At 41.1% G+C, this 15,608-nt stretch overlaps 1 protein-coding gene across 1 annotated transcript in view; it reads left to right on the forward strand.

The window, feature by feature from the left end:
• Nucleotides 1-15,608, forward strand: part of LGR4 (leucine rich repeat containing G protein-coupled receptor 4) — a 79,389-nt gene that overhangs the window by 49,653 nt on the left and 14,128 nt on the right. Inside the window, exons 4-7 of the mRNA XM_074148538.1 lie at nt 1,306-1,377; nt 12,786-13,001; nt 13,669-13,740; nt 15,511-15,579. Of these exons, the coding sequence (XP_074004639.1) occupies nt 1,306-1,377; nt 12,786-13,001; nt 13,669-13,740; nt 15,511-15,579 (429 nt within the window). The remainder of the gene's footprint in view (nt 1-1,305; nt 1,378-12,785; nt 13,002-13,668; nt 13,741-15,510; nt 15,580-15,608) is intronic.

A 15,608-nucleotide genomic window follows, 5' to 3' on the forward strand; every position in this document is an offset into this window, starting at 1 on the left:
TAAAAAGGACATGTAAAGCTTTTTGTTGTTATCCACCCCCTCAGTTTACTCCATCAGGTGCCCCAACATTATCAGGTACCAATAGTACTTAGAGATGTCAAACACTGTTTGAGCTTGGAATCATCCCCTACCAGTGATAGAAATAATTTCTAGAGTTCGATGCTTCTTTAGATGAAAATTACTTACTATTAGATAAAAAGTTTTAATAAAAAAAAAAATAGAATTTTATGCCCTGTTTCCCATATTATATTTTCTTTTCCGAGATAAGAATATTCATTTCAACTGTTCTCACACAGCTAAGGATAAAAAGAGCTTTCTGGTTTTGGGGTTTTTAAAAACCTGTACCCAGAAATTGTAGTATTTATGCTGATGTAAATATTTCCAAGTGCTAGTAGGGCAATATTAAATTAAACGGATATTTAAAAAACCTAGTGGAAAAGGACCCTGAGCTTGTAAAGAAAGAAGCATGAACAAACAGCATAAGCAGGGTACAGATGAGGGAACTGCCCATCTGCAATACTATTCAGTATGAGGTTTTGTAAATTGAATGCAGAGTGTCAAGGCTCTTGGAGGTATCTCTGTCAGGATACTCAATACTGGATGCCTGAAATTCTTGAAAAATTTGGGACTTGGATGTTAATTAACAGTATACTTACTTGTCAACCTGCATTTTACCCAAGTATGCACCAAGATCTAGTAACATTTTATAAAGTGTGAGATCTTAGTTACTTACATTCTCCTTATAAAAGAACTCATCACGCAATAATATGTTAATCTATAAGAGAAGTTCTTAAAAAAAAAACAGTATAGCTTAATTCAGCTTGGCTCTAGTTTCATTCTGTGTCTTTTTAATGTTTGCCCAGAGGTGCTTTGTTGTGAACACACTTTGTAAATTAGATTGTTAATGCTTTGTGTATTGATGCGGCTTTAAGAAAAATTAGAGGTTTGTGTATTTTGTAGCATGTATAGGATGATGTCACAAGACAATAATAAAATATCATTCATTGTAGCAAATTTGTACTAGTGTTAAGTTACTTAACCTCTTCAGTGAGTTCCCAGGGGATTTTCAGCATATTATGTCAGAGGCTTGTTCTCTGCCAATTAATGAGTTGCAAATAAAACTGAAATAGACCATTTTCTTGTTTCATTATTGCCTTTGGGTATCTGGTCTTGATAATTCTACATGCTTTTATGTATGCTAGAAGTCTGTGAAACTGCGACAGGACCACAGGCTTTTCTGTCGCCTCTGCTGTTGATAAAGTTTATTGTCAAATTCTCCTTTACTAACATAACGGATTTTTACAGAACCCTACAGAACAATCAGCTGAAGACTGTACCTAATGAGGCCATCAGAGGATTAAGCGGTTTACAGTCCTTGTAAGTTTTCTTCCTTTGCTTTTGTTTCTCGTATTGTTCTCCAAGTTCCACTTCCAGTCACTTGGTACACATTTGCTTCATTCTGTAGAGTTTTAAAGTATAATCATGTATGTGTCATGACATACCTGGACTTTTTGATGCTGCAATTGCAACTGGAGCAAAGTTACCCAAGTTCATAAGGGATTTTATTTGTTGTCTTTGGTGGGGTGACCCAAATCCAAACTCTTTCAAAACCCAAACCCAGGTACGAGACTGCTGTATAAACGCAGTGGTGGTGGAGTTAAACATTTATCATCCTTCTTGCATGTCCTAAGGTGTTTAAGCAATTTTAAAATGTTGTGCAAAAATGAATCATGCCCATGGCTTTTGTATCCGGAGGAGGAAAAGGGGTTTCTGGGAAGGAGTATTGCTTGAGACCTGCATAGTATTGGTTTTACTGGGAGGTGTTGAAATCACTCAGTCTATTATGAACACCTCAGCCGTTATTGCTAGTTGCTCATAAGATATTTCATATGTGCTTCTACTATCTCATGGCTTATTATGTTTTATAAAGCATCTTAATCAGCCCTTAATAGTTAGTTACAGCTCTCTAGGTGGTAGATGCTTATCGCTGTGATGAGGAGGCGGAGGGGGGAAGGGCTTCACAAAAATTTTTCCTTCTTTCTCCTTACCTACAGAGAGGAGGGGGCAGATCTATTCCCTCTGTGCCCAAGTTCAGGTTTCTGGCCTAAGATCCCATTTCTTTCAGTGTTGCATCAGATTGTGGAATAGTTTTGCAAAAATAAAATGTAAAAAAAAAATAAAAATAATCAGTTTTGCAAAATAGCTTTGCAAACTTATTGCGCAACTTTTGCAAAGGTGCTTTCTGCATTCCCTAAACTTGGATCTTGGCCACTACCTTCTCGCAGTCGCTGGAGTATTCCCGCCTTTCCCACCTGGAGCGAGCCCCGCCGGCAGCGCAGGGTGGAGTGAGATTGGCTGCGGGTTATGGGGCTGGGGAGCGGGGGCCTGCGCAGCGAGCGCGGAGACGTGGCACCTCTCAGGACAGCCCCGGACCCGCTTCTGCTGGGCTGCTCAGCAGCCGGCCAGCGTGGGAAGCACGTAGCTCCCAGCAGGAGAGAGCTGCCAGCTCTGATGCCACGGATTGGCACAGACTTTTCCAGGCTTTTGGATCCAAGGGTAGGACAGATGCAGGTTTCCATTTTCCAGATTTAATATCCGCGTTTCCCCCTCGTTTTAGTGTGTGTGCGTAGAAGAGAGCACACCTTGGTCTGAGGACCACGTCTGCTTTGTGCAAATGCTATGCAGTGTAATAAAAATCCTTCAAATTAGATCATGTGAATACCCCTTTAGTAATTATTTTTAAAAAACACAAAACAAAGCTCCTTCCTGGCTTCCAGCATTTCTATGATGCCAAAAAAAGGAACTACTTTAGTAAATACTTTTGTTGTCTACAAATCGTCCATTTCATTTTCGATGAACGTGCTTTTTTTTTTTCTCTACTTAGTTACAGTAATGTTTGTTCTCTAATTAAAGTTTAAAAAATTAAATCTCCAGTTGCTGGTTTGATGATAGCCTTATGTGCAAAAGGGAAGGGACAAAATTAAAGGAAAAATAATGAATGTATAAATTAAGCCAGTATTTCTTTCTCTTTTAAAATTCATGCATTTTTAATATGATTGGAAAGAAGATGATGTTAGAGCCATTTTAAAAAAGCAGACAGTTGTTGAAAATGATTATGTAATATTGTAATGTAACCAATATAATCACTTGCCATAAGTAATTATAATAGTAACAATTTAAAGTGTGGTGAGTTTTCCCTTTCTGGGAGCTTCATTGTTCATAGTCAAATGATAAATTGTATCAATTTTAGGAAGCTGAAAAAGGAGGAAATTGGGTTAATAAGTAGCAAGCTACTTGTTACTTCTTTTGTGGAGGAAAACCAAATTGAGACTTCAGAATAGCTGTTAGAAATACGGTGGGCAAATCCAGTCTGGAAGTCATTGTTGCCAGAAGCTCAGAAGGATCTGCTGATGTGAATCAGGCTTTGGGTTGTCCCATTCTCTGTCCCTGAGAAGGATGCCGTCTGCATTGCGAGATCACTGTAATTTGTTAAAAATCGGCAGGAATCTGAGAATAAAATTGTTTTTGAGACAAGTGTATTCATGGATGTAAAGCATTTTTCCTATGGAATTTGTTTACTTCACCAGAATACATTTATGTCATTCTAATGAATTTCAGGAAAACTTTCAGTTTATTGCATCACTCTTAAAATTACAGTGTATTTATGCATATTCCCTACTAATGTAGGAAGCACCTTTTGGCAAAGGAATGTAGGACTGGTTCTCTGAATTTTGTGTGTGAACATGGAAACATAAGTGTCAGCATGTTGCTTTATTAATTAAAAAGGGCAGGGGGGAAGTGATTTGTGTCAAAAATGAATTTAAAGCTCCTGAACTGCTGTGACCTTCTTCTAAAATAACTCTTTGCAGAATATATGTTTGAAAACCTGCTTCTACCTTTTTAATATATACTCTCCATCCAAACCCTGCAAGTTTAAACATCACTTAACTGACTCTCTTCTGGCAGTTTCCCAGTTTGCTCTGAAGTAGGCTTTAGGGGCATTTTTTCTTGGTGAAGACACAAATTACTTGCTCGTAAAACTTTATACTATATTGATAATCATTTGGTTTGCAACTCCTGTAGAACTCTGTGATTTCTCTCTTAATGTGCTGCAATTTCTAGCTGCGTAGGAAGGCGGTTGCCACACTGTATGTATTAACAAGCCCAGTAAACATACCTGGGTGGAAATAAAGAAGATGGTTACAGGAGCTTCATGATCTCTAATGTTTATATTATAGCTGGCGAGTAGCCAGCCTGGTTCAGAATACTAAACGACAGCTCTTTATTTTCTATTTACATTGGATATTTTCCCAGCTCCGGCCTCTGAAAGAGTTAGAATAGAGTCCTTATTTATGGAGGTGGAAGTTAGCGAAATGAAAGAGTTTTACTGAGTGGAAACTTGCTGTCTAGCACCCCAAAGAAGTTTATCTGGCAGGATGGATTCTTGCATTGCAAGACACTGTGATATCTGGGACTGTGGGACTGCACTACCGAGACAGAAGGCATTAGTTGCCCAGCTTGTGCCCACGGCTTTTGGTAGCAGAAGAACCTGACAAATAAGGAGCTTTACAAATATCAACAATAGTCTTGATATGTTCCAATTACTGCAAAACATCAACAGTGTATTTCTGTTATCACAAGGTAATGAAGCAGCGTACTTCGTACGAAGAATACAGAATTCTTCGTAGAGAATACTTCGTATTCTGGAAATAGTGTCAGTGAGGTTTATGGACGTTTACAGTTTATGGATGACCCGAGGGTCATACGGAAAGCCAGAGGTGGCAGAGCGATGTGCTGCTCCCACAGCGTGCACAGAGCCTAGGAAGGACCAGGGAAACCATTTCAGAAGGTCACTTCTTTAAGTGCTTTAACATATTTAACTGCAATGACTTATTTTGGTAACACTGCTTATTCTGAGCTTTGACCCAGAATGTGGGGATTTGTAAAATAGTACTGTAAACTACAGCAACTGCTAGAGTTGCTCCAATTCAGCCCAGAAACCCAGCTATGTATGAGTTTCAAGTCATAGCACAGCATATTCTAGTACAATCCTCAGTGTGTGATGAATACTGGAACTACGTTCTTTAAACAAAGACTTTCAGAGGCTTTGGAAAGGAGATCTGTGTTCCATTTATTTTAAACTCAAAAAATTTCAGTGGGCATTTGCCGTCAAATCCAGGAGTCATTTCTGAAAGCTTGTCAATAGCTGCTAACGTATCGGAGACAATTTATTATAATTGTAGTTCAGGCCTCAGCGAGGTATTGTCCCTGCACATGTGCACACATGCCCACACGCAGGGAATACTAGAGCCTTCTGCAGCAGTAGTTCAAAGCACTGCAGCTACGCTGTTATGCCAGATTCCCAAATTGTGGGTACTGGGACCTTGCCAGTGTGGTGCTCAACTGTGATAGCTCCTGCCTGTCTCTGTGTGTGGGCGTTCACCTGAGCTGCAGGGTAAGCGCCTTCATGCGTGTGGTCAGCAGTGATTTTTCTGCGGTACCCAGCAGCAGTTCTGGCTCCATAGCCTGGGCTGCTCGCAGCCGCCGCTGCAGGATCATAACCAGTTCTGCCGTCTGCTTTCCTATCTCAGAAGGCTGGAGCAGGCTCGAGGCAGGATGAGGCAGGAGGCACGAACGTGCTGAACTGGAATGGGATTGTGTTTTTTCTGGGAGAGGGAATCAGCTTGGCCCAGGCAGGAAAGACTGGGGTCCTAGTGTGGGATTGGGAGAAATGAGAGCAGGATCTCGCTTTGCAGGGTAAAAACGTACAGTAAAGGGGTGGGGACAGAGGAGGGAGGCGTATTTCAGTCAGTCAGGACACATTTTAAATGTGCTATAGCCTTCCATTTCTAGCTTTTTCTTATTTTAGGAAGGATTCCTTATACAGATCAAGCTACATCTGTATCTATTAAAAAAACCAAACCCCAAATCAAATCTAGAAACATTCTGCTGGTACCATAATGAAACCACACAGCTTTAAGAGGTAGTTCACATCAGTGACAATTTTAGTAACGTAAACCATAAGCACGTTGAACAGTGTCAGAAGGGAAGATCCCTGGATTGGGAGAGGACTGTCTTGTGTCAAAAAATACAGTTTTGTTCTAATTCTGCTTATTTTTTCTTAAAGCGTGTTTTATGGCTTCTGTTGATAATCTTGGGGTTCTGGATTATCAAGTTTTGAAGGACAGAGGTATCTGTAAGGATAATCTTGTCTGGGAGGCTGTGGGAGATGTTTGTTTACAGCAATGACTAGATGAAGTTAAGAAGCGTTGTATGGTCTTGTATATAGTGTGCACCTTTAACAGTGGCAGGTGGTTTTTCAACCAACTAACTTTTAATGGGTTGTCTTCAGATGTTTTTTTTGGTTCCCTGCTTTGCTGTTATTAAAGTGTTAAAGGGGACCAGCCCTGAAGTGAGTCTGTGTTAAGATACAGGATTAAACTATTGACAGCACAATGGGAAAGGAAGAAATTCGCACACGTTTTCTTTTTAACCTGCAAAAGCAATACAAACTGAAGTATGCTGAATACGCTTTTCTCCCTTGCATATTTTTTAGAGTAATGAATGTATAAGACCTCTCCTGAGCATGTTTGCTTGTGCTGAAAAATCTTTAAATATGCAGCAGTTTAAATATACTGCTTTGTGAACTTTGCATACTTGCTGAATGACAAAAAATCTCATTTTTCTATGCCGTGTTCACCTTTAGAAGCTGTTCTGGTTTTCTTGAAAGTGAGATATGGGTATTTCTTGTGAGCCTCGGGAATCTCTGGGACTTCTGTAGTCTTTTTTTTTTTTTTTTTTTTTAAACTGTCTGGGCTTGCTTAAGGAATTGCTGATGTTTAAATAAAAATCAGGAAGTTATTTAGAAAGTGAATGATCAGAATCTTAACTGGGATGTGGAAGTTACACAGCATGTGGGTGAAGATCAGCTGAATCCTCTGTGGGTAATTTGCAGCAATTTTTGTACAAGCTTTGACTGTTACCATCTTAAACATCTAAATGGAAGAATTAGATGTGCTGGCACGTCAGTACTGGTGGTTGAAATAGCGTGTATCATTAATTTGTGAGAGCTGCTGTAAATTTGTCCTTGAATAAAGCAAATCCTTGTACTGATGTTCGCAACACATAAGGTACAGAGAGCTGCCGCTTGATACAGTGAGCAAACGCGCTGAGTGTTTTAAAGTGCCTCCGTTAACACGGTGGGTTTATTGCCTTGCATTGTAGCAGAATTTCCTAGGTCCCAGGATTATCAGTGCTCAACTTCAAAACCTAAAAATCTGCTTCGGTGTTATTTGAGTGATTTCTTTGTGGTTTTTGAAGGAGCACTCCAAAGAGCAAAGTTCTCTAACGATTGCCATTGAGCAGAAGTGGTTTAACACAAGAGTTGGGAGTCATTTTCCTTTTGTTAACATCAATGTTAAACTCCTGCTATTACTACAAGGCTGTTAAAATTCCCAGTCGCTGAAGCCTGGAAGGCCGAGAGTGGCCACAGATGGGAGCTAGTAAGGCTGGGATAGTAACTGCAAATAAATCTGCCATGGTCTCCTCTTCCCAGGCAAATAGTGTTAACAAAATATGTGACAGTAGTACGTTCATAATGAATATTATTACTAAGATGATGTTTTTGACATGTATCTTCCATTTACAAGGCAAGGAGGGAGCGATGGCTCCTGGCATGCTGCTGGTGGTTTGTCTCAGGAGAGCAAGCGTTGACCATAACTTGCCTGGAGAGACTACAGGATGAGAGCAAAAGACAGGATTTTTTTTCTCCTCCTGCTGGGGTTTGGACACAGCTCTCCCCGTCGCATTCCTGCTCCCTCCGGACCAGCTGGGATCATGCAAAGCTGCTGGTTTCGCAGCCTGTGACATGACCCTACCTGTGTGGCTAAGGGATGCTCTGCCTTGCCTTCTCCCAGCCCCGTGGGGAGACACCCCCACTGTCCGGCACCTGGCCTCTTTTGGAGGATGGGAAAAGAGTAAACTAGAGAAGCGGCACTGGAGGGACTGGGCAGCCGGAGGAGATGGGCAAGTGTGGTCGTGGGAGTCCCCCCGTGCTACCCACGAGGGATGCGGACTGTAGGGCGCCTGCCCTAAGCAGTGCTGCTGGCCAGCCCAAATGGGGACATGAGTCTCCTTTCCTTTTAGTCTTTTTAACCCTGTAAATAGATGCTGTGCCCAGTTCCAGTGCTGCCGTGCCCTCTTCATTGGCAAGCACCTGCTTTTGTGCAAGTGTCTGGCACAGCAGTTTCTGCTGTGGTTCAGTGTGGTGCAGTGTGTCACGCTCCTGAAATGTATTAAAAAAGCTGTGCCGTGTCCCAGGTACCTGCCCTCCATACACTAGCCCACTCCTGGCAGGCTTGTCCCGAGGTTTGTAGTGAAAAAGCTTTGTGAAAATTTGAAATATATGGGAGTTGGAATGATAATTTTGTGTGTGTTTATACTACTATATAAGTATAAAAAATTCATACATATGTGTGTGGTAGACTGGAACTTTTATTCATTTGAATTGAGGTAGGAGTTCATATTAGTTTTACAGTTTCCTTAAAGCTGAGTTAATTGTTTGAAGACCTTTAAGTTGCTATGTTCTTCACTTGTTTTAAAAATACGTCAAATACTGATATAAGAGCTGCTGAATATATGGTTTTCTATCATCCTTCTGCTCTTTTCTCTTGTGGAGTTGGACTTTGTGTGAGGAGGGAACCTGACAGGTAATAAAAGTGAAGATGACAGCTCTGTAAGTGAACTCTGAATTTATAGACTAAAATGTAAAGTTCTCTCACAAGCCAGTGCCTATAGGGAAGCTGGAATTGGAGTAGCTTCTGAAAGATTAAGGAATTTAAGTACATGCTGCAAGCTCTAATTTAAAGAACATAGTCTTATTTTTAACACTTTAATGGAAAAAGAACATTTTTGTAAAAGTTCAGTCCAAGCGAAGAATAGTACTTGTACTTTGCTAGTTATTGGAGCTAGTGGATACTCCCTTATCCCGTCTCAAAGAAAAGGTGTGGTCCTTAGTTGTAGCATTTTGTGGAAGCTGTCAAATATTTTAGATTGGCTTTTCAGTTGTTTCACACAGTACTCCATTATGTGCATTTCACATTAAATAGAAGCATTTCAGCTGTGTTTTGTGCACTGAACATAATGTGAATAAGCTTTGACTGTAAGAGGAAAAAAAAATAACTGGCGCATCAGGCTTACACAGAGGCACGAAGGAACACAAAAATGTGGATAAGACAGAAATGACTGAATTAGTTAAAAATAAGTCTTGAGGTATGACAAGTAATAACAGAAATTCAGCATCATTAAATATTTTTTGTGTAATCACAGTACCCACTTTGGTTCTTTTGATGCTGTGCTTGTTCCTATAACATTTGTAAATCACACATTTTTCCTTTAAAAATGTACACGCAGCTCCATGAAACTCCAGGCAAACCATCCGGTTTCAGCTGTTTTATTGATGGATCTGTGGGCCTCTGGGAAAGCGTTGGGCGAGCACAGTGGTCTTCAGAGTTGGAAGTTGCTATGTAAATGGAGACACGCACAAATAAGCACAGCATGATGTCCTGTCTTTCTGCTTGATGTTGCTAGTTACTTTCAGCTCTATTCAGACATTGCATTTGTTAAGATGATGCAAAGAAGTGTCAGAGAGCCAGGAAAGAGCCCCCTCTCACCTCCCAAACCTCCCTGCTCAGTGATCATGGTGGGTGATATTCTTTCCCCCCTCAGTTTTACTGCTGTGGGCAGGAGAAGATGAACATGACAGACTGGGTGGCTGTGGAAAGAAATCAGGTTAAGATGCAGAGTTACTTGGGTACTCAATCCACCTGTGCTGGGGGGACAGAGGTCTTGGCAAAGCAAGCTGGGGATGAAGGGTCCATCATTTTCTCCATGACCCTCTTTGTTCTCCCTGGCCAAGAGCTTGACTCCCTCGTTGCGTGTGTCTGTCCTTCCTCTGGTCGTCTTCTGCTTTAACGGTGGGAGAGGAGTAGCGGGGCTTGGGGCTTCGTGGTGTGTTTTTTCTTTTCCAAAATCTACTAGAGTAAATGGAGTTTATCAGGGAGGACAGAGAAAGTACAAACACAGGCGTCGGCAAGTAGTCGCAAGGACTGAGGGCTGCCTCCCGAGTGTGCTGCTTCCCTTGAAAAGGGCAAAAAAAAAAGTGTGTGTGTGTGTGGGGAGAAATTAGTTGAAGAGAAGACTCGGATATGTTTATTCCACTGGAAAATAATTCTTTTGATCTTCAGGGAGGTGTGTGAATTTAGGAGAGAGAAGAAAGACAGGTAATTTCAAGTTTGGAGTTTAGGTGGTTTTTTTTGTTTTTGTGTTTGGTTTTTTTTTTTTTTTTTTCTGAAGCGGAGCCGCAGGCTTTTTTCCTTACCCACTCCCCCCACTCCTTATTTTTTTTCTTTATTATCATTAGGCATTTAATTTCTCTGAAATGTTCCAGTCTCAGTGCAGCCTAAAAGCATTCAAACAGAATAACGTACACACCTGTCAGACCATGGGGCAAATGATAAGGGGGTGCCAGTATATGAACCATAGGAATTAGCTCTTTGATGTACGACTTTAGAGCTAATGGCACCTCACTCATCTTAAGAGAGAGCCTTTAACTGCAGATAGTTTTATAAGTTCCTACTTATATTGGTGTATTTGTTACTTAATTTGATGCATTTCTTGACTTTATTACATGAAAATTCAGCTGCTGACTTTTTTCCCTAATAATTTGAAATATTTAAACCATGTACATCACAACAACAAAACTCTCTTCACAGAAGCAGATGAAGTGCATTAATTCTTGATGGAGCTTGTCTTCCTCTGAATTCAGCACATCTTTTAAGTGCTGGGGTCCAGAATCACTTTCACTACTATTTAGGCTGTCACAACTGTGCCCGGGGACAAATGTAGCGCAGTCACTTGGTCCACTCCGCCAGCCCAGAGAGGGACGGGATGGATGGCTGGAGGCAGTGACTTCTTAAACTAACCCAGCTAGACTTTCAAGAGCATGTCTGATCATGGCTACAGAACCACGGTGAATGCTTAATATAACTCAAAACTTGTGCTGATTTGTATTGTAATGAGCATGGATGCTAATGGAGGAGCGCATACGCGTTTTGCCTCCCCAGACAGCAGCCTGCATTCCACGGCTGGTACACCAGTCACTTCAAAGCAGTTACGCAAGGTGTTTTCTTCCACGTTTGCAGTGAAGTCACCACGGTTCAGGTGTGTTGACCCAGAGAAGACAGCGTTAAGGGCAGAGGACAGTCAAATGTTGCCTGTTGCTCTCAGCCTTGTGCTGCCTCAGATTGGTTACAGTCCCTTTTTTTCCATCTCCTGGGCTATCACTGCTGACCTTTCCTCTCATCCTCATCCAAAGAATAGAGCTCTATTAATGTTTTGCTTCTTCCTGGGTCATCCCTTGCTGCTGCCCATTCCTGGGGCTTCCATCTCTGTAAATCCAAGTTTAAGCTTTTAGTACGGGTGGTGTTCCGCTTTTGTCCCCAACACATCTGCTTACGTGGCGTAGTAACGACAAACCCGAACGGGTCCCCGTCTGTGCCTTTTGCCTGCCTCGGTTGCCGGTGATGCTACCCAAGTAACCACGCTGCTGGTGTAGGAAGATGAAAACCCAGATTGGTTCAGAGGGTATTGCATGAGGAAAAAGCACATGTCGTTCTGCACGAGAGTTTCTGCTGTCGCTGCCAAAGCCATCAGGCAAGGAGCTGCAGTATTGGGTTTGTCAGTTGTCACGGATCAGGATTTTTGGTGAGACTCTGACAGTAACACCTGCGTCTCCCGTCGTGAGGGCTTCACATCTGGAGCCAGCGCTGAGGACGTGCATTTTAGCCTCCTAGGTTTCCAGGTGTGGAGGTTTTTTTGGTTTTTTTTTTTTTTTCTTTTTTTGATGCTTTGAAACCTGAAGAAGCGGTGAGACCCCATAGCATAGGTGAGCTGCTAACTGTGGCAGAACTAATTGTCACACGTGGTTTGACTTTCTGTATGAAAGATCGTTAAGTCGCTTTCCGTGCGTGTTACTACCGCGAGTGTTTGCCATCGGAGTTCATTTGAGGAAAAAGTGTGATGGCAAATCCAGTAACAGGCAATCGTCAACAGCGCTGGTTGGTATTTCGCATTTTGTTGGGGAGTATGTTAGAAAGGAACAGGTGCAAGAGCGGAAGAAACTTCTCAGTTTTAGTGGATGATATAATGTTTTTTTTGTCGGGATAATTCATAACTGTCATTGTTCAACAACTGCTTATAATAATAATAACAACTTTAACAATAATCTTGTTCTATAAAGTGGTCACTTAAGGCGTACAGCGGCACCACGAAACAAAGCATATAGCAGTATACGATGCTATTGACAGTGTAGGTAGAGGGAGAATCAGTTCAAGTGCGTAAATGCCTCTGCAAACTTTGATACGTTATCAGGCTACCATTTTAAAGACTTGTTCCAGTATTAGCAGCTGCAGGTTGCATTGGGGGGAGATATCTATAGAGTTACCAATTCACTTCAAGCTGATTCTAAGCATATGAATTTGTTAAAATGTTTTATTAAAAAACGTCTGAGAAGAAGTTTTTTGTGAAGCTTTCTTTTATGGGCTCTTCATTTACTTTGAAAGGATGTTCATGCATCATTCGGTAAACCTTCAGACTTTGTGATATTATTTCAGTAGAGCATATTCAGGCTTAAAAAAAATATTCAGGAGTCCTAGGACTTTAACTGATATTTTTACTTACCTGTAGTTTGTGAGTTTACTGTGTGAATTCTTTCTGTTTCAATGTAGGCGTTTAGATGCTAACCATATTACTGCCATACCAGAAGACAGTTTTGAGGGTCTGGTGCAGTTGCGTCACCTTTGGTTGGATGACAACAGTTTGACAGAAGTTCCCATCTATCCGCTCAGCAATCTCCCCTCTCTGCAGGCGTTAACGCTGGCTCTCAACAAAATAACGCACATTCCTGACTACGCATTTACAAACCTTTCAAGTCTTGTTGTTCTGTGAGTATTTGTAACTGTATTTCTTAGGTCACTTCGATTCTCTCCTTGGTTACAGGTTTGATTAATCTGGGATGGCACTGGAAATGGTATTTTGCTATGTTTCAGCTCAGTTGTCTAGTAACAGCTTACACCACTAGCAAGAGGTGATACCATGTATACTAGACAATCTGCGGAAGGTTTAATTACGACTTTCTCCCAAACAGAAAGTCGAATGGGCCATGGGTAGTGAGATTGATATATATTTTCCTGACATCTCATTTTAGTAATGAATATTTCAAACCAGTGGTTGTCAGGGAAAGCTTTCAGAGATATTAAAAGAAGAAAATATTACCTGCCACAGACCTGTTTCTGTGCAGTCTTAAATATCTCCAAGGATTAATATGAAAAATTAGTTTGATTTATATGTTAAAGTCATATTTTTATCACACTTGTGGATAGTGAGTAAATGTTTAAAATAGGTTGTCTTGACTGCGGGCAATCTATTCTGTTCCCATATCAGGATGAAATATTTCTGTCTGGAAGTGAAAGACATTCTTGTGCATAATCCACCTCATGTACTGTTTTTTCTAAGTCATTTAACTGTCTTGATTTCATAGAAATATCTGCTAACTTGTTAAACGTGAAATAATTCACTTGCTTTCATACTTGTTTTATTTTTGCTTTTTAGACATCTTCATAATAATAAAATAAAAACTATAGGAAAACACTGTTTTGATGGATTAGACAACCTTGAAACCTTGTAAGTACGCTTCTTAAAGTATCTCATTGTTCAGTGTTTGTCTCATTCCCAGCTTAATCAAGGTTACCTTACTGGTATGGTGAAGATACTGCAAATAAGGCATGTGTGCACCGCACAACACGTACCACCATCCAGCTCAGGTTTCAGAACTGAAGGCTGCTATCAGTGCAATGCTCCACCAAAACTAATTAACTATGTTGAGAAGCAGGTAAATATTAGCTTGGGTGAAATGTCACGCTGGAAGATGTGGCTCTAATGTTCCTAGCCCTGATCTAACTGGTGTATCTTTGCACAGCGCTCCACTGAGTGAGGTGGGTATATCAGAAGTGTTTGAGTGGCCCTGTGGGTGATAAAGGACAAATATTTGTTTCTCAGATTTACTGTAGGATTAAACATACCGAAGATTACACTGCCAAAACTGTTGTGTGACGGTAGGAGGTTTCTCAGAGGGCCCCAGAGAGCTGTTTCTCCGTTGCTCCTCTGTTACTGAATGGGCACTGCCAAGGAGGCTGTCGCTCATGCCTCCCCGCAGCTCCTCAACCCACACTCTGCAAGCTGGTGGAAACCAGCCCAGCTCCCGGTTCCCAGCCTCTCGTACAAGAGATTCACCTGAGATCCTTTCAAATACTGGCAAATATTAAGGTTATGGACCAGTTTATCAGAACCAGTGAGCCTTATTGTGCCTTCACACAGAAACGGGGGATGGGAGCGGGAAGCATCACCTTCCCCTCACCCCGTGTTTGTCGTCCCCACCGACAACTCGTGCTTGCCCCAGAACTGGGTGTCTTTAGTGGCTGGATCCTGGCTCTGCAGTTCTGCTCAACCTCCAGAGTGCCTCCTTGGCCAGGAGTGGCTTTCAGCCGCTTGCGTTACATTTGCCGTTTCCCTTCAGTGCACTCAGTGAACGTCTAATAAGCAGCATCTCCTTCAGCGGTGCATCTTGTTATGCTTAGGAGAATGCTAAATAAATAAAACCAATGAAGGAGGGCAAGGGCAACCCAGTGACAGCCGCTGTTAAAATGAAGAGTTCAGATGAGTCCCGGACTTACTCCAACTACCTTGTCCTTCTCTTGGAACCCCAATTAAGTAATAATTAGATGCTATGTAAATATGCACAGCTGGTGTAAGGCTCTCAAAATGTTTTTGCTGCCTGTAAGGAGCCCCTTGTGTGGAAAAAAGACTGTAGGAGGTCCTGACATTACTGCTCGAACGGTGACAGCAGGTTAACTGAGATCTCAACAGATCCCTATCACCGGCATGTGCTGGTTCAGTGTGATGAGATTTCCTTCTGCTTCTGTTCAGTATTTGTAATTGGTTTTGCTACAAGTTCTGCTCTTACCTAACAGACTATTTACTGTTTTTTTTATAAAACCCAAAAGATAAAGTTTTCTTGGTAAGTTACTAAAGAGTAGCTATTTATATTCACTTTTTTTTTAAATTTTGAAATCTTAGTTCATTTCCATGTAAATTCTGTTGAAGAAAAATCTGTGAAGTGTTGAAAAATACCAAGCTTCACTGTAAAGAAATGTTATTTGACTTAATATGCATAATCCTCTGGATAATATTAAATATCTTACCTAAGTTATTAGCTGGTTATAAAGCATGTAAAACATCAGAAGCCTAAATGTCTAAGTTAAAGTTATTCTGTGGTTTAGCTAAAGATATTCTGAGAACTTTTTACTTTCAGTGAATTGTCTTAAACAAAAACTGTTTTGACAATTCATGATCACTATTGAGAACTTTATAATTTTCCTGCTTTGCTTCTTCTAGGGATTTAAATTATAATAACATGGTAGAGTTCCCTGAAGCCATAAAAGCACTCCCAAATCTAAAGGAGTTGTGAGTATTACTTATTCTCCCTTTTTACC

The sequence above is a fragment of the Numenius arquata genome, chromosome 6 (genome assembly GCF_964106895.1).
Source record: "Numenius arquata chromosome 6, bNumArq3.hap1.1, whole genome shotgun sequence".
Taxonomy (NCBI): domain Eukaryota; kingdom Metazoa; phylum Chordata; class Aves; order Charadriiformes; family Scolopacidae; genus Numenius; species Numenius arquata.